Source organism: Fusarium sambucinum, chromosome I, assembly GCF_050947815.1.
Source record: "Fusarium sambucinum isolate potato_lamoka chromosome I, whole genome shotgun sequence".
Lineage (NCBI taxonomy): Eukaryota > Fungi > Ascomycota > Sordariomycetes > Hypocreales > Nectriaceae > Fusarium > Fusarium sambucinum.
The window spans coordinates 9,077,771-9,095,589 of NC_139294.1; the positions used below are offsets into that span (position 1 = coordinate 9,077,771).

At 49.1% G+C, this 17,819-nt stretch overlaps 8 protein-coding genes across 8 annotated transcripts; 5 read left to right on the top strand and 3 right to left on the bottom strand.

The window, feature by feature from the left end:
* Positions 1 to 594: 594 nt before the first annotated feature.
* FSST1_005687 (fimbrin) lies at positions 595 to 2,775 on the top strand (the record flags this gene model as incomplete). The annotated part of the gene is made up of 5 exons (XM_083231988.1): positions 595 to 617; positions 673 to 883; positions 943 to 1,640; positions 1,699 to 2,684; positions 2,744 to 2,775. The coding sequence occupies 5 exons, from the start codon at positions 595 to 597 to the stop codon at positions 2,773 to 2,775; spliced, it is 1,950 nt and encodes a 649-aa protein (XP_083089117.1).
* Positions 2,776 to 3,101: 326 nt separating this feature from the next.
* Positions 3,102 to 5,382, bottom strand: FSST1_005688 (MBOAT, membrane-bound O-acyltransferase family-domain-containing protein; the record flags this gene model as incomplete). The annotated part of the gene is made up of 7 exons (XM_083231989.1): positions 3,102 to 3,221; positions 3,274 to 3,491; positions 3,552 to 3,648; positions 3,696 to 3,814; positions 3,870 to 4,521; positions 4,578 to 4,699; positions 4,758 to 5,382. 7 exons carry the CDS (start codon positions 5,380 to 5,382, stop codon positions 3,102 to 3,104), a joined length of 1,953 nt encoding a protein of 650 aa, XP_083089118.1.
* A 1,290-nt stretch (positions 5,383 to 6,672) lies between these two features.
* Positions 6,673 to 7,881, top strand: FSST1_005689 (splicing factor SR family protein; the record flags this gene model as incomplete). The annotated part of the gene is made up of 6 exons (XM_083231990.1): positions 6,673 to 6,755; positions 7,156 to 7,212; positions 7,264 to 7,363; positions 7,432 to 7,649; positions 7,702 to 7,781; positions 7,826 to 7,881. The coding sequence occupies 6 exons, from the start codon at positions 6,673 to 6,675 to the stop codon at positions 7,879 to 7,881; spliced, it is 594 nt and encodes a 197-aa protein (XP_083089119.1).
* Positions 7,882 to 9,244: 1,363 nt separating this feature from the next.
* Positions 9,245 to 10,507, top strand: FSST1_005690 (uncharacterized protein; the record flags this gene model as incomplete). Its single annotated transcript, XM_083231991.1, has 5 exons — positions 9,245 to 9,292; positions 9,340 to 9,678; positions 9,738 to 10,013; positions 10,073 to 10,209; positions 10,267 to 10,507. The coding sequence occupies 5 exons, from the start codon at positions 9,245 to 9,247 to the stop codon at positions 10,505 to 10,507; spliced, it is 1,041 nt and encodes a 346-aa protein (XP_083089120.1).
* A 631-nt stretch (positions 10,508 to 11,138) lies between these two features.
* Positions 11,139 to 11,987, top strand: FSST1_005691 (uncharacterized protein; the record flags this gene model as incomplete). The annotated part of the gene is made up of 4 exons (XM_083231993.1): positions 11,139 to 11,142; positions 11,313 to 11,417; positions 11,489 to 11,856; positions 11,910 to 11,987. 4 exons carry the CDS (start codon positions 11,139 to 11,141, stop codon positions 11,985 to 11,987), a joined length of 555 nt encoding a protein of 184 aa, XP_083089121.1.
* Positions 11,988 to 12,247: 260 nt separating this feature from the next.
* FSST1_005692 (RlmE family RNA methyltransferase) lies at positions 12,248 to 13,579 on the bottom strand (the record flags this gene model as incomplete). The annotated part of the gene is made up of 7 exons (XM_083231994.1): positions 12,248 to 12,350; positions 12,401 to 12,582; positions 12,637 to 12,765; positions 12,813 to 13,124; positions 13,172 to 13,198; positions 13,266 to 13,319; positions 13,385 to 13,579. 7 exons carry the CDS (start codon positions 13,577 to 13,579, stop codon positions 12,248 to 12,250), a joined length of 1,002 nt encoding a protein of 333 aa, XP_083089122.1.
* Positions 13,580 to 14,130: 551 nt separating this feature from the next.
* On the bottom strand, positions 14,131 to 15,864 carry FSST1_005693 (uncharacterized protein; the record flags this gene model as incomplete). The annotated part of the gene is made up of 2 exons (XM_083231995.1): positions 14,131 to 15,489; positions 15,541 to 15,864. 2 exons carry the CDS (start codon positions 15,862 to 15,864, stop codon positions 14,131 to 14,133), a joined length of 1,683 nt encoding a protein of 560 aa, XP_083089123.1.
* Positions 15,865 to 16,580: 716 nt separating this feature from the next.
* Positions 16,581 to 17,748, top strand: FSST1_005694 (OST3/OST6 family protein; the record flags this gene model as incomplete). Its single annotated transcript, XM_083231996.1, has 4 exons — positions 16,581 to 16,928; positions 16,996 to 17,096; positions 17,151 to 17,506; positions 17,564 to 17,748. The coding sequence occupies 4 exons, from the start codon at positions 16,581 to 16,583 to the stop codon at positions 17,746 to 17,748; spliced, it is 990 nt and encodes a 329-aa protein (XP_083089124.1).
* Between the last annotated feature and the right edge of the window lie 71 nt (positions 17,749 to 17,819).

Genomic DNA, 17,819 nt, shown 5'->3' on the forward strand with positions numbered 1-17,819 from the left:
TTTCTGCACAATACTGTAGCCTACCTCCCACACCTCTATTAGTTGGTAGGTACTTAGTAGACGCTGCCAAGTCGAGTGGGGCGCGACGTAGGTACATCAGTACGTACCGGGCAGAGGAGACCCTGGTACGGGGGACAGAAAAAAAGCTGCACTGTCATCTTGCAAGCGCCCTCATTACATCATTGCTGATACAGGCCTCCAGGATGCTCTCGGCCGGAAAGCTCCCCGCAGTGACGTGGCAGCCAAGTACTGTGGCGCAAGCGGATAGGTACACCAACCACAGTCTCGCCCACCTGAAATACCCAAGTTGTCGTTAGAAGGTACTTAATCGACCGCCTTGTCCAGGTACTGCTCAATCTGGAAAAGGTGCTCCCAAAGCCTCCCCACTCATGCTATGGGTGCCGCCTGAAGACCGACCGTTCGTCTCCTTTCAGATGCCCAATTCTCGCATCATCTCCTTCAACTCGCAACAGTGATCAGCCTCTCGTTGCGCAATAGGTCGTTTCTCTATTCTCCTAATTGCTTCGCGATCCCTTGGCCTGGCAGTCTCTTTCTGCAAAAGCGCCCGACGCGAGCGCCCCTCATTCCCCCGCCATGAACGTTTTGAAGCTTCAGAGGTCGGTTGCGCCGGATCTTGCGGGATGCATTGCTCAACTGACAGTGAGGCAATAGGAAGTTTCCTCAATTCCAACAAAACGAGATATTCACATTGTCCGATGCCTTCCAGCGACTTGATGTTGACGACAAGGGATACCTTGACGAAGCTACCGCCATCAAGGCCACGCAACAGAGCGAGAACCAGCCCTACGACGTCGTGCGCCAAGCGCTAAAGGAAGTCGAGCTCGATTCATCACGACGTGTTGAGCTGGAAGATTATGTCAGCGTGCGTATTCCCGCTAAACTGCCCAACTTCGTGATTGAAACTGACTCTCCTGCTACCAGCTCGTTGCCAAGCTCCGCGATTCCTCACCTGCTCAAAAGCGCATGTCCACGGGGCCTACTTCATCCTCAGGGGGTGGAGGAGGCGTCGTTGCACAGCGAACTGGTGGTCATGCCTCCAAAGGCAGCTTAAGCGGCAAGATTCAGGTCCAAGGCTCCAATGCCAACATTACTCACACTATCAATGAGGATGAGCGCACTGAGTTCACCCGCCACATCAATGCTGTTCTGGCTGGTGATGCCGATATCGACAGTCGTCTGCCCTTCCCCACAGATACGTTCGAAATGTTCGACGAATGCAAGGATGGACTGGTCCTGGCCAAACTCATCAACGACAGCGTTCCCGACACCATCGACGAACGTGTTCTTAACATACCTGGCAGGAAAATCAAGAATCTCAATGCGTTCCACATGAGCGAGAACAACAACATTGTTATCGAATCTGCCAAAGGCATAGGCTGCTCTGTCGTCAACATTGGTGCGGGTGACATCATTGAGGTCAGAGAGCATCTTATCCTGGGTCTGATTTGGCAGATTATTCGACGAGGACTCCTAGGCAAAATCGATATTAAGCTCCACCCTGAGCTTTACCGACTGCTTGACGAGGACGAAACCCTTGAGCAGTTCCTCAGACTACCTCCGGAGCAAATTCTCCTTCGCTGGTTCAACTACCATCTGAAAGCTGCTAATTGGTCTCGCACGTAAGTTCGCGCCTTTTGTTCATGTTTTTCTTCTTTTTTCCAAACTGACTATTCCTAGTGTCAACAACTTCTCTTCCGATGTCAAGGATGGCGAAAATTATGCGGTTCTGCTTGCCCAAATTGGTCCTGAATATGGCGTTACCCGTGCGCCTTTGCAGAAGCAAGACCTACATGACCGGGCCGAGGCTGTCCTCCAAGAAGCGGACAAGCTCGGCTGCCGCAAGTTCTTGACGCCAAAGTCCCTTGTTGCAGGAAATCCAAAGCTTAACTTGGCTTTCGTGGCCAACCTCTTTAACAACCATCCCGCCCTTGACCCTATTACAGAGGAAGAGAAACTCGAAGTCGAGGACTTCGATGCGGAGGGAGAGCGTGAGGCTCGAGTTTTCACTTTGTGGCTTAACAGCTTGGATGTCCAGCCTGCAGTTGTATCTTTCTTCGATGATCTTCGGGACGGCGGTGTCCTCCTTCAGGCTTATGAGAAGGTTATCCCTAACTCTGTCAACCCTCGTCACGTAAACAAACGTCCAGCTCACGGTGGAGAGATGTCAAGATTCAAGGCCGTTGAGAATACCAACTATGCGATTGAACTAGGCAAACAGAATGGCTTCTCGCTTGTCGGTATTCAGGGAGCCGACATCACTGATGGGCAGAGGACTTTGACTCTTGGTCTCGTGTGGCAGCTTATGCGCAAGAATATTACAGTTACCCTATCGTCACTGGCTCAGAAGCTGGGTAAGAGGGAAATTACCGACGCCGAGATGGTGCGATGGGCAAACGATATGTCGCAAAAGGGCGGCAGGAACTCTGCCATTCGTTCTTTGAAGGACCCTTCAATTGGCTCGGGTATCTTCCTTCTGGATGTCTTGAACGGAATGAAGAGCAGTTACGTCGATTACGACCTTGTGACAGCTGGTCAGACCGACGAGGACGCTTACTTGAATGCTAAGCTAAGCATTAGCATCGCTCGAAAGCTTGGTGCAACCATCTGGCTAGTCCCCGAAGACATCTGCCAAGTCCGCAGCCGTCTGATTACTACATTCATTGGTAAGTAATTCCTACGTTTCATATTTGTATTCAACCCAATTCGCTAACTTGATCGATAGGTTCCCTTATGGCTACCCATGAAAGAATGTAGATAGTCTGGAACATGTTTGGCGATAGTGCGTTTCGGAGATGCTGTTTTCACGTGCTGGAATATTTATATAGTTTTATAAAAGCTTTTGTTCCATCCATCTTAATTCTGCTATCGGAGCCTGTCTCGTCCTCAATGCCAAGGAAAGCCTCGGCTGTGTGGTCTCATTAGAATAACTTATATACTACTTCACAACGTCATGAACCATCCGTGGTGGTATTGTATGCTCAGTGGTCTGCAAACACAGCGTCAACTCTCGTTTATTCATGCCTGGGTCTATCCTAAGACGTAAGTTCCCCCGTCACCAAAGCATGATCCGTCAGATTAGTTCAAAGGATTAAATACAGACTGCACAGAAGGCTCGGTCCCGTGAAGATACCCAACCAGAATATCAGGTTTCCCAATGTTTTACGCCCCCGCAGCCATTTGGTGCGACTCAATCTCACCAGCTTCAATACAGACTGTCAGTAACCAAGCCGGTGAGCCAATCACGGAACTTACCGGTAGTTGACACATTTGGAGGAATAGTAGATAGCCTCTCAATTTTTTGAATAAACACCACATTACCAACTCATGAATGCAAGCTGAGAGAAAGAATGTGATGAGGGTGGCCGTGTGTTTGTTGACCTTCAAGGATGAAATAGAGCTATGGTAGACATGTCGTAATAAAAAGACGTGTACTGGTCGGTTCCAATCACGGGCGAATTGATCCCAGGAGACTGATGAGCAAATATTTATCAGTTCACGTAACTTCAGCGTGCAAATGGTGTCCGACTTACCACTGTTCCACCATGCGTCATAAAAACTACGATCGGCAAAGTATGTCAACTCGGCTAAGATGTTAAGGATAGTCTCCCATATAAGATACCAGACAAGCTAACGATTAGCACATCCCTTCCGATTTGAAGGAGGTTCTCGCTTACCAAATATTCCATCATGAAAGGGAAGAGGAGGTCAAGAAGTAATCCCGGGAACTCCTGAAGTCTTTCAACAAGCGGAACATCATTGTTCTTCATTTCAACTGTTTTCATGACCATGGGATCTGCCGTTTTCTGTTAAACATGTAACTGATAGGTTCTCAGTAGAAATTAACTTACATATAGAGTACTGCGAGACTTGTACCATGACAAACAATATGCCGACCATTGCTACAGATTTCTCCAATACATATGACCAGTCGATGGAGTCCGATCGTGGATATTCTATCTCGTAGACCAACGTTGGTAACGGGATCCATTTGTAATGGTCAATGAAAGACAGATTGTTCGGATATGCTTTGTCGGCGGTAAGAGCCGTACCCTTGAGTTCATCCGACATTGCATCAATCTCCCATTTCATGATGCGCTCAAATAAAGCGATTTGTTGGTCGTCCAGAGGTTCATGTGAGGCAATTGCTCGTGAAATCTTCTCAATATCGCTCTCTTCTTGTTCTGGCTGCGCTGAGATGGACTTTCGACGCTCTTCAGCGGAGGGAACAACGCTTAGGTGGTGGGTTGAGATAGCGGATGCAGGGGGTTCAGTCTGAGAAGGGGTCATTGCTGGATCAACGAGGTCGAGTTGTTTCAACTTTTTCGTGATGGTAGCGCGTTGCTTGTAGACTGTAGAGAGATGGCCATTATAGAAGGCATACGAATGTTGTTTCATCAACATAACAATGCCATGCAAAACGAAAAACACGGTATGAGTCCACGGCCAGTCACGCCACAGAGTCAAGCCAATAACTCCGGCCAGAAAGGTTGTTTGCCAAATCTAAAGAGAGTTAGTTAGCCCAAGACCTGACGATTCGGGATATATCTTCCACCTACATGCTGAAGCAACCATCCTGCACCATCCCAGTTGAGGTAGTTGGCAGATACAAACCATTGGTTCAACCAAGTGACTGCTGTAAGGGCACACATGATGCCGTCTGATAGAAGTAGAACGACCACTTCGATCCAGTCAGTCTTATAGATCTCAGCGAATACGAGACAAGAGGGGAGTCATACCATCCCGATGGAACATGGTCTTCATGATATCGCTAGTTCCCAAAGGGTTTCCGTAAGCTTGCCAGTTACGGATGGAAATCTTCAAGACGAAAAGAGACACGGCAAGCCAGAACAACGTGTAGAATCCATGGAACGGGCTGTTGAATGCTGACGGGTTGTGGCGGTCAAAGGCAGAGAACTGGCGAGTGAAGACTAAATCAGCAAACTTGCGTCGTCGGATCTTTGGGCCAGAAGGTTCTTCAGACCACTGCGAGCTGGTCATGAGTAATTGCTGAAGGCTGTTGTCCTCATCTGAGACGATATAGACGCCTGAGTCACGGTGGCTAAAACGGGACTCGGGTTCTGCAGTTTTTGGGGATGCTGATAATGTTTTCGGCAGTAGATGATCACGACTGCCATACGGGTAACGATTCCTGACAGTGGATGGCTCTGTCAAAGTTGGGCGGACGTTTTCTTCGTAGTCCTCCTCACTAGGAGTCTCGGAGCCAGGCATATCAAGCGTTGTACCGACAGACCGCAGAGCTTCGCCGAGCGATCTCGGCATTGGCCGTCGAGTTTCCGACACCGCATGTCCGGAGCTCCGGTCGGAATGTGGAGAACCTACCGGAGCCACTGAGGATTTCATGGTTTTGGCAGTAGAGGGTGTAGGTTATTTAGCGATAGCCACACAATTCTATGAAGAATCAAGCAAAGGAGGCTTTCTTCTTCAGAAGTATGGAACAGATGGTATGACAAGCGATAGATGCTCCAAAAAAAAAAAAAGATGTAGGCAGAAAAGGTTGAAGTTCCCATATCATAACCGTAGTAAGCGGCAAGGCCTTTTTAAGAACAATCCAAAAAGACAACGAACATGGATAATGAACTTGATATCTGAACGGATGCAGCGGCTCACGATCCAACAGTGCCAGCTGTAGTCACAACTGTATCTGCTGATGAGTCCGAAGTTGCCGTGCGACAAAGGGAAAAGACTACCTACCTACCTTAGTACTAAGGTGCCTCCTAAGTTACTTGCCTGGGTACGGACAACAAATATGCCTGCTTTGCCCAGACGTTTAGTTCCGGGAAGTTTGATCAGACGTCATTCTGTCGGCCTTCGGGCAGGTCCTCGCCCTCCACACTTATTGAAAGTACCCAACTCACACACGGTCGGGAGGCTCGGACGGGACCAGCGAACGCCGGGTATAGTAAAGTCCACCCTTCCTACCTTCCTCCTCAATCAGGCACTGGTGAAGAAGGTACCAACCATTTTGAACATGGTTGGTATGTGTTATAACTTTTTTTATTGAAGCCTAATTAAAGGCGACTCGATGTTGTGAAAAGAAATTTTATCACTCTGCCTAGGTAGGTATCTTATCAAGACCAAGCCAGGCGAGTAATTACAAGGCGAGTGAGTTATGATGACCTCATATGCAGTCAGTTGCACTCTTCTACACTACAATTACATGGGTTTTCCCTGAAACGGGCTGCGCGCTCGCCAGTCGACCTTGCTCGGCCCCGAGGCCGATTACAATTGAACGAGCATGAGAAGATCCCTATCATTTGAACTATCGAGTCAATCCATTCAATTGAATGAGTATCTGTAGACATTTAGACTACAAAACAAGGCAGCACTACTAATGTATATACGTCTGGTAGTCCCATAGAGGAAAAAAAGCTCCATCACCTTGTAAGTGTAACGCGTTTTAATTGGGTGCGCAAGTTGGTCGTATTATGTCAGCGACGCCGCTAAATTTTCCGCACCTGCCAACACTCGTGACTGCATTGCATCGTATCGTACAACCTCGAAAGGTAGTCAAAGGTTACACCATCATCAATCGGTTTCCATCGATTCCTATCCTCTCAGCACACTTTTAAAACTTCTCCATCGGTTTCTCTTGTTATAATCTTCCAGAAGCACGTCTTTCGCAACACGACAATGTCTCGCGGCGGCACCACCCTTTACGTGACCGGCTTCAGCCACGGTACCCGCGCTCGCGACCTCGCCTACGAGTTCGAACGGTATGTCAACCTCGCCCACGCTCACGCCCACGCTCTCGTCCACGTCCGCGTCCTATCGTTTTCGCGCTCGCCTTCGTCTGTGTCTGTGCCATAGCCTAGAGACTCTTTCGATGCAATGCAAAGGTCTCCTGCTTGGCCATGATGCCTCGCCGTCCATCGTCGTCCTTACGTCCTCGTCCTCGTCCTCCCGTTTCCGTTCTCGCTCGCGCCCACGCCCCAGCACTCCCTCCTCCCCTGTCTTTCCACTTTCTTCGATGGGACTGCTCGTCTATCGCGCAGTCGCTCTTCTGCTCGAGCAAACGCATGAATGCCGTACGCATTCGTATCCAAAGGGGGGCCTCTGTCGGCGTTTTGCTGCGTTACACCGTGCTTCATAGTATACTGACCAACCCTTCAATAGCTATGGCCGACTGGTTCGCTGTGACATTCCTGCACCCAGGTCTACGTCCAGCCGTCTGTGAGTGTGATCGACTATGGTAACTTGCGACTGAGCTGACATGGACAATAGCTTCGCCTTTGTTGAGTATGAGGACCGACGTGATGCTGATGATGCTTATCATGAGATGCACAACAAACGTATTGGTCGTGATGACATTCTAAAGATCGAGGTTCGTCATTCAACTCTGCCCATTAACAATGCATGGCATCTAGAAATGCTTGCTGACTTATCTTCCAGTGGGCTCGCACTCCTCCTTCTGCGTCTTGGCGCTTCGAGTCAGGCCGCGATCGTGATCGACGTGGTGGTGCCCGCTCTCCTAGACGTGGACGTTCGCCTTCTCCTCGTCGCAGCACTCGTGATTATTCTCCTCGCAAGGACGACCGCAGGGACCGTGACCGAGACTATGATCGCGAGAGCCGACGTGATAGGGATCGCTCCCGCAGTCCTGACCACCGGTAAGTTCGTCTCTTGCCTTGTCTGTTGCTCGTACTAACATTGCCACCGCAGGGACCGTGAGCGGGACTCAAAGGATGATCGCGAGGACCGTGACCGCCGAGAGAACGGCACCAACGGTGATGACCGAAAGCGTATGTCTTGTAACCCTGCTTTGGTTGATTCTTGCTCACAATAGTCACAGCTCTCGACAGTCCTCCCCCTGCTAACGAGGATCTCGACGTCGCCGAGTGAGCATTTCACACGCAGTGCTAAAAGCGCTCGCAATGTTGTCTGGGCTTGTCAAGCTCAAGCAAAAGTTTCTGGCTTTCTAGTCGAGGCTGGCTTCATTCCCTGCTAGGACAGGTGCAATGTGTAATATTGTTTGAATAACCCAGCTAAATGGCAACGTATAAGAATCTACGGACGCCATGTTGAGTTGGGTGGGTTATCCCGTTTTCCGAGACTGAAGGCTTTTGCCACGGCGCGTTTTGTTTGGAGGCTTCTCATTTCGTAGTTAGTTTAGATTGTTCTGTACCATGATTCGACGCAACGGGTCAATGATCTGTTTTCCTCGCTTCCAACTCCTCGTTGTCAGCTGAATATATGTATAGCCACGACGTTGTGTAACACAAAGTTGTGACTTGTTCCATGTATGCGGTGGCGCTTCAGTGAATGATTAACCCTCCAAGGTCTGATTTTTCTTGTTACAGCCCATTTCCCCTGGGCTTGACTAGAATGAGTTGAACGATGACCGTGTTGTAGTAGTAAGTCGTAGTAGCTGAAATGTACCTTCCCTTGATTATGCCAGCCCGAGCCATCAGAAATCTCGACCTTCAGAGTTTAAAGTCTTGTAACGAAACAACTGCAGGGATATTGAAAATGAAGACCTGCGTTGGGTTATCTTTGTGTAAATGTAATCTCATGGAGGTTGACTACTTTCGCTTTGGTTTAAGCCACAAAATAATACAAGAATTCAAGTTTGTCTCGTTTCGTCTCCGGATTACCCTGTAGCTGTTACTTTGGCTGTCAAGTACTATACCCACAATTCTAAACCTTTCAGGTCCTACTAATGATTCTCCCGAACGGCAACCGGGGCACCACGCGCGCGCCCCCGAAGTCATCCGCATCGCCGGCTCACGCGCCCCCATCCGCTCGTTGACGGCACCGATCCCGTATCCCGTCTGTCGAACATACTTCTCTTATTACAATCCAACCACATATATATACATATATACAATACTTGTCGAGCTGTGGATCGCTGCCCGGTTCGCCAATAACCCGCCTCCTCGCCTTGCTGTGTATTGGTCTCAGCGCATGAGTCTCTTCCTTCTTCTCCGATGGTTACCGACAGCTTATACCTGATTCGACCTCTCAGCATGCCATTACTATCTTTCAGTCGACAGTAACAATTGGAATCATCATTCCATCGGAGATCTCAACGGCCCAATCTCGCACTCCCAAGCCCCGAAAGCTGCCTACCATTGTCGCAATCCACAGCTAGAACATATCGACCACTGCCACCACAAATAACACAGCGCTTCAAACAGAGACGAAGCCTTGGCTTGAAGGAAAATACAATATCGCACCGCACAGCGTAATACATCAATACATCACGATGTCTACTGTACGTGAGACATGCGCCAATGCCTCTTCGAGACAATTGGTACACGGTTACTGTTCTATAGAAGCGTCGCTAATCTGGCAGTTTAGTCACAGCCTGGCTTGGTGAATTCGGCAGCGCCCGTGGCCTCTGACAGGTCTATACAGTTTCGAGAATCCATTTCCCAGCCAGTTATCGCCGCATTTTGCGCTGGAGGTGTCGCCGGTGCCGTGTCCCGAACGGTCGTATCCCCTTTAGAACGACTCAAGATTCTTATGCAGGTGCAAAGCGTCGGAAGAGATGCGTACAAGCTGTCGGTTGGAAAAGCTTTGGTCAAGATGTGGAAGGAAGAAGGCTGGAGAGGGTTCATGCGAGGCAATGGCACCAATTGTATTCGCATTGTTCCTTACTCTGCTGTTCAATTCAGCAGCTACAACTTTTACAAGCGGGTGCGTGATGTTTGAATAACCGGCTTGAGCTCATGCTTCAAAGGCTAACAGGGCCGCAGAGTATATTTGAAAGCCATCCAGGAGCTGATCTATCACCACTCACTCGGCTTGTCTGTGGTGGCATAGCGGGCATAACGTCCGTTTTTCTTACGTACCCTCTTGATATTGTTCGAACACGACTATCTATCCAGTCTGCAAGTTTCGCCGAGCTGGGCGCCAAACCAGAAAAGTTGCCTGGCATGTGGACTACTTTGACCCAAATGTACAAAACCGAGGGCGGTATGTCTGCATTGTATCGAGGCATTGTCCCTACTGTTGCTGGCGTAGCACCATACGTAAGTCCTATTACCAATGCTCGACCATGGTCTTGAATACTGATAAAAAATCTACTCAGGTCGGCCTCAACTTTATGGTTTATGAATCTGTTCGTACATATCTGACGCCGGAGGGAGAACAAAATCCCAGCGCAACGCGGAAACTGCTTGCTGGTGCTATTTCTGGAGCCGTAGCACAAACTTGCACATACCCCTTGTAAGTAGTCTCACTGTCCATCACCACGTATAAGAATCATCACTCACATGGTTGCAGCGATGTTCTACGGCGGCGATTCCAGATCAACACAATGTCAGGCATGGGTTACCAGTACAAGGGCATTACGGACGCGATTCGAGTTATCGTCATGCAAGAGGGAATCAAGGGCCTTTACAAGGGTATCGTGCCTAATCTTTTGAAAGTCGCCCCCAGCATGGCATCGAGCTGGCTAAGTTTCGAGATGACGCGTGATTTCCTAGTCGATCTCAGGCCTGACCCTGAGCCTCAATCATTATGATTTTAAATCTGTTTGTCAAGATAGTCCGTATGCCCATTCGGATTTCTGAAGCATAGATTGTTTGGCAGCAGGGGATGGAATAGTGGATGGAAGAATGGTGCGGTTATGGGAGACATCGGTAGATTTGTATATTCATGGGATGATTGGAACAGTAACAAAACACATGGGGCAAGGGCTACTGTACGTATTTGGTGTATGCATAGAGGATTAGGCATTATAGGAAAGAATCAGTACCTAGTTGGATACTATAATGACATTTGACTGAATGGACAAAAAATTGGCTATGAAAGCATAATCACAGTTGCTAGCGCGTGACGGCCTCGATAACGCAATGTAATCGAGGCCTTCAACGTATGTTAGTCACAGTTGGAGCATGACAGACGGAATTAGTAGGACCACCAGACTCGGTCGCTCATTTTTGGCCCATGGAACACACCTCGGTGAGTTCGGTGAGCAACTACGGTGGGGTGACTAAGAAAACCCTAACTGCCGTCAATCACCGCCCTTCAGACGGCCACACCAATCTGGAAGACCCACCAGTGCAAAGGCTTCGAAAAGTGAAAGAAAGTGTTGTTCGACGCATCCACCTCCATACCCAGCACCGCCAAATTTCACAGCGACAACCGCCGCCATGGGTACGTGAAGATATTGAAGTTCAGCCTCTGTATGCGAGTAGAGAAGGTGTGCGCTTCTGTGCCTCCTTCTCTGCGACCAATGCACCATCTTGTTCGCGAAAGCGCAAGACAGAGTTGCTATTTTTTGAGCATGCTTGAACAAAAAGGCTGACGATGGCTTCACCCTACAGGTATCGATCTCGACCGCCACCACGTTAAGGGCACTCACCGCACTGCCCCCAAGAGCGACAATGTCTACCTCAAGCTCTTGGTGAAGCTTTACCGCTTCCTGGCTCGTACGTCCAACCCTCCGTCAACGACTCCGTAAAGTTGAATATGCGGACTAACCCGAATCACAATTTTACAGGCCGAACCGATGCCTCTTTCAACAAGGTTGTTCTTCGACGTCTGTTTACTTCCAAGATCAACCGACCTCCCGTCTCCTTGTCCCGCATTGTCGCCAACATCAACAAGGAGGGCGAGAAGCGAACCGTTGTTGTTGTCGGTACCATCACCGATGACAACCGTCTGCTCGAGTGCCCCAAGGTGACCGTCGCTGCTCTGCGATTCACCGCCACTGCCCGTGCCCGCATCCTCGCTGCTGGTGGTGAGGCTATCACCCTGGACCAGCTTGCTCTCCGTGCTCCTACCGGAAGCAACACCCTGATCCTCCGTGGTCCCAAGAACGCCCGTGAGGCTGTCAAGCACTTCGGCTTCGGTCCCCACAGCCACAAGGTAAGATCAATCGTTACTTGCTCACAAACGACAACGTCTAACCCCCATTACAGAAGCCTTATGTCGAGTCCAAGGGTCGCAAGTTCGAGCGTGCCCGTGGCCGAAGACGTTCTCGTGGTTTCAAGGTCTAAGCGGTTTATGGTGAAAATTATTGGCCTTGGGTGGAGTTGGGGCCAGTTTATGGGGCAAATGATGCCGAACATCGGCTTGCAAATGGGTCTTGCATGGAATTGGCGTGCCTAGGTATCACAAAATTCTACAATGAACTTCTCGCGCATTGCTGCCGTCATGATGCCATTTTCCAATTGATCGAAAATCGCTGGCCCAAAATTATATACATGGTGAAAAGATGAGTGCATTTCAACACAGCCTGGCCCCTATTGGTGCACTTCTATACGCCGGCTCCAGCCTTGGCAGTCTCGTCCTGTGTGCCCGTCGATGATTGTATTGTAATGTTAGGCTTCCTTCGCAACCCAATGAAGTATGCCTCGCGGCTTTCCTGTTGAAGGAATTAGTATACTTACGCGCCCTCGTATGGGTGTACCCAGCCAGAGTTAGACTTGCCTTTCTTGAAGAATCCGGCTTTTCTCTAAATACTTTGCTGAAGAGCATCTTCAACTTCTTCTCAAAATCCTTATCCTCAGATCCCTGATAAAACTTGCAGACAAAGTGTCCACCAGATCTCAGTGTATCACTGGCAAATTGTAGCGCGGCGGCACAAAGATCCTAAGTCGATGAGTTTGGACGCTTTTCACAGTTGTAGAGTAAGACTATTCTCACCATACTCCCGGCATGGTCGCGAAAGGCGTTCCCGCTCGTGTTCATCAACCTATGATACGGGTTACTCAACGTGTTCACGTTAAAGCCAGTGGTTTGGTCCCAGGGTGCTGACATGTCACTAAGAACAACCTAGACAGGCATTAGCGTACAGGTTATACAGAGATAGCTGAACGAACATCTACGATGCGCTTTTTTGACGCCTCTGATTCCAACAACTGTACCTCATCCTGGGCAGCATGACGTTCCATATCAAGATAACTCGGCCGATCAAGCGCAGCAGCCTCATCGGGACTAGACTGTTCGGCTTCACTATTATCTTGTAGGGGAGGTGGGCGTCGATGGCTTTCAAGAATGAAGTTTTTGACCATTTCCTGTACGTCTGATGAAAGGAAGTCGCCCTGGAAGGTTGCAACACCACGCGGCGGTTGGGCTGGGATAAGGTCGATACCAATGACCCGACCATTGGGCCTGGTTCTTTCTACAGCGACCTTATATCATCAATGATCTGTAGAGCCAAGAGACATATGGACCTTACCTGTGACCAACTACCTGGTGCGTATCCCTGATAATGAGGTAAGTAGAGGAGCTAGCTCTTGGTACTGGGAATATCGAGTGTAAACCAAACTCACAAGATCGACCACTGTCTGTCCGCTTCCCTTGAAAAGTCTGTATTTCGAGTCCATCTAACGGAGACATTAGCCCACTCATGACTCTGGACATGTCACGATAAGAAAGAAAAATGACGAACCTCGAGTAGCTTGAAAGCTGCCCGACTTTTGAGTCCCTGGACCTTTGCACCACGGGCATAGGAATCACGACCCTGGCGCTGTTTCCAGCGAGATCCCGATGACGACCATCGGACAAAAGGTGCGATCGATTTCTGCAATGATAACACTGAGGAAACACATTGGCCTGTAAGGCATGGTGCCAATCGAGAGATCATTTTGAAGATTGCAGGTGGCAAGAATAATGATATTAGTAGCGACAAAACTTTTCACAACCCTGTGTTAGCTAGGTAGGCTTTCTTTTGCAAGTGCCTAGCGGAGTCATCCGTCGAGAATCATGGAATCGCAGAATCAACTCCAGCAACGCTATCATAAACACAATAGACAATTCAGTAGCTCGTTCAATCACCAAATCCCCTGAAGTGTCTGGGGGCACATAGAATGTGGAAGATACGAGATTATTAGTTGAAAGTAGTTGAACTGTCTGACTGTGCCTGACGGCCTTGCTAACCTATACTGACATGCATGCTGGGAATGTACAAAGCCTCGACACACTTTGGATGAAATCCTGGTTACAAATGTACACTTCATCTTTTGCGCCTACTAAGAGGCAATGTCTAATTCCAGTTCAAAATCCTTGCGCCTATGCCAAACTCCCGACCCAATAGCACCGCTGATCCAGCCCAATGAACCAGTAAACGCCAGTAAACCACGCCGTCCCATGCCATATTTGTCCTGTTAGACGAACGAAACAACTGAACAGTCCTTTTCAATGAAGGAAACTAGCACCGGCTCCTCTTCTATCCTTCTTCAAGGGAGAGAAGGTCGCCCCGGCAAATGCATTACGAGGGCCTCCCAATGGCGCTTTCGCCCTACGGCCAGCCCCCATCTGTATCTTCGCTGGATTTGGCGCTGGTTCGGCTTCTTCATCATCATCAAACAGAGTCTTGTTGCCACCACCGAGCACCTTGCGCTTCTTCTTTCGCCCATCTGCGTCATCAGCACCATGCCTCGACAACGCCGCAGCAGGGTTAGACTTCAATAACCCAAGCATCTTTTTGGGCCTTGCCTGAGGCTCAGCCTCTGTCTCACCAATCTCGACTTCCTCACTCACCGCTGCAAGCTTGCCGGGAGCCTTTGTTGTGTTTGCCTTTTTCTTTGCCTGTACAGGCATGTTCTTCTTTGTTGTTGGTGCCTCATCGAGAGCCTTTCTTGGTCTACCCCGTCCCTTCTGAGCCTTCGGTTCTTCGATCTCTTCAGCACTAACATGACCATCTGACTGGCCATCTGAACCAGAGGTTTCATCTATAGCTTCAATGGAGAGTGAATCACCAGCTTCCGCAACTTCATCCTCAACAGGTGCCACAGGTTCCGGGTCATCAGCAGCTTTACCCGTCGGTGAATGGACTTCACTTGGCTCCTCCGACAGGCTGTCGGATATATTCTTGCTGCGATTCAAGAATGGTGTAATCGAAAAGGTCGATTTCTCGCCTACTAATGCCTGTTCAGCGCCTCGCTTCTTGAACGGGCGCCGAAGAGTGTTTTCATCCGGTCCTGGCGTTCCGATGCTGATATCTTCCATGCTTATATCATGAGCTCGCCTCTTTCCGGCCAGTTGTTCCTTTGTGACGGCATTCTTCTTGCTCAACTTGTTGTTGGCCATCATCTTACGTGCTTCCTCTAGTTCGGCACGGCAAGATGTAAGCTCGGCTCGCGCATCCTTCAAGTCTGTCTGTGTCTTCTTCAACTTGCTTTTTGTGTCTTCCATGCGGCCTTCCAACATCTCGTATTCACCGCGGACTTCCCGTAGCTCTCTGCTATGTTCTTTGTTGAGTCTTTCCATTTCTTCCTTAGCTTCGTCGAACTGCCCCTTCCACTCATCGCTGTTTTGGTTTTTTGATTGCATGCGTTGGTTAGTTCTTTTCTCATTTTCAAGCTCGACTTCGACCGAACTGAGTTGGCGTTCGAGATCCTGCTTCTGGGCGACAATAGCGCGATGATTTTCGAGTTGTGACTGGAGATGTTCGAGTTCGGGTTGAATCTGGTCAAGCTTACGACTCAGGGCAAGTTTCTCCTGCAAGACTTTGTTTGAGTCTTGTCTAAATTCGTTTAACGAGTCGATCTCAGCCTGCTCTACCGTTAATTAAATACCTGATGGGTTTCGCCGCCTGCCACTCACCTTGAGATCTTCCAATGCATTACTCTGTTTTCGGATTTGTGTATCCTGGGCTTTGAGCTTCGATTTGGATGTTTTGAGCTCGGCCTGTGTGTCGCTGCTTTGTTTGGAGAGTTTCTTCACGAGAGCATCTCTCTGAACCAGCCTGTCCTTCAACGAAGCATTTTCATCGCGTAGTGTCAACAGTCGAAGCTTCAGTAAACGAGCTTCTTCGTCACGACCCGTCAATTCCATCTGATTGACATTACTCTGGTGCTTCAGTTCGAGCTCGTTGATCCGAGCTACGCGCTGTGAGGTTGCAGTCAGTATTGTGTTAATGTCAAGCATGTCGTAACGTGCATAGCTACCTCGCTGGACCTGACCTTCATTATCCTAGATGGAAAGTGCAGGTCAATTATAACAATGGGGCTAAATGCGGCAGATAAGTATGATGCTTGTGTATATGCAAAGCGTGTCTCATGCGAACGGTTTGAACAACGAAGTGGGATGAATTAACGGATATCAGAAGCCAGCCAAAGTCTGTGTTTTGGTAACTAGGCTATTCCCAGTAGCAATAAACAAGATGCTACATCTAGACTAGTGTAGATACTGGCACGCTGCACGGACGCAGGCACGTGATGAATGAAAGGCAAAGAGATCCTGCCCAATGACGCGTGAAACCACGACGGGCTGCAAAAAATAGGGGACTGGAAAACAACTAGACGAAATTGTAAGTGCTTTCTCAGGTTATCTAACCACTAAAGCTGATTTGATATTTCCATCAACCACTAAATCAGTACCAGTTTTTATGCGATGCGCCTGCCCCCCCACCAATTCCCTGTTTGTCTATGAGAGCTTACTAAGGTAAGGTATTTAGGTACGTACCGCAGCTAGAATCAGAGGCCACCTCAGCTTCAGTTCATTAGCTCCAGCTTCTTGTGTACAAGGTGTAAGTAACAAGGTGAACTAGGTCAGTAGCTTCACTCTTCTTCTACGAAATACTTGGCCAATTGGCCTCTTCCTTTTCCTCTTTTCCTCATCCCCGAATTGTTGTTCTAGCCGCCATGCGTTTTCTCAATTCGCTTCTCTCCTTCGCCTTGCTTGCGACAGGCGTTGTGGCTGCGAAGAAGTCCTCCGCCGAGCGATTCAACGAATTCCACGCCAAACAAATCTCGACGCCTCTCAAGCTCAAGGATTCCACCTACAAGTCCTTGACATCCACACCTCGAGACTACAGTGTTGCTGTACTGCTTACCGCTGCCGATGCGCGATTCTCTTGTCAGTTATGCCGAGAGTTTCAGCCTGAATGGGAACTGCTAGGCAAGAGTTGGAACAAAGGCGACAAGGCAGCCGAATCGCGACTGGTTTTTGGCACGCTAGATTTCGTTGACGGTAGAGATACCTTCATGTCGGTATGTACCCTTGGAAGACAGCAATACAAAAAAACTGTGGTAGTTTGGTTGCTGACTTGTATAACAGCTTGGTCTCTCAACTGCTCCTGTGTTGCTTCTATTCCATCCTACGGTTGGTCCCCATGCATCAGCCAAGAAGGAGCCCGATCGCTATGACTTCAACACTGGGTGAGTACCGCAATCTCGTAAACACAGGAATGGCAATGAACTGACATCATTCAGACCTGCATCCGCCGAACGAGTTCAGTCATGGCTCGCTCGCTCTCTTCCTGACCGACCTCACCCTAGCGTTAAGCGGCCTATCAACTACACAGGTTGGATAGTCTCCATCACTGCTATAATCGGAGTCCTCACTGCGGTCATGGTTGCTTGGCCCTACCTCGCTCCAATTTTCCAAAGCCGTAATCTCTGGGCTGCTATCTCCCTGATGGTTATCCTGTTGTTCATCAGTGGCCATATGTTCAACCACATCCGCAAGGTTCCTTATGTTACTGGCGATGGACGCGGCGGGATCAACTATATTGTCCCAGGTTTCCAGCAGCAACTTGGCTTAGAGACCCAGATTGTGGCGGCACTTTGTATGTTGTACCTTTTCCTTTTCAACTTGTCTACTCATGCTAACCTCTATGTCCAAGATGGTGTTCTGTCATTCTGCGTCATCACTCTCACCATCAAGGTTCCGCGAATTGCCGATGCCAAGACTCAGCAAGTCGCTGTCATCGGTTTTGGTGGTCTTCTCTTCCTCGTGTACAGCTTCTTGTTGAGCGTGTTCCGTGTCAAGAACGGCGGATATCCATTTTCTCTGCCACCTTTCATGTAGAGAGGCTTTAGAGCAGGGACTAGCGATTGGGATAACGGGTGGATAACTCTTGTGCCGCACACCGGCGTTCA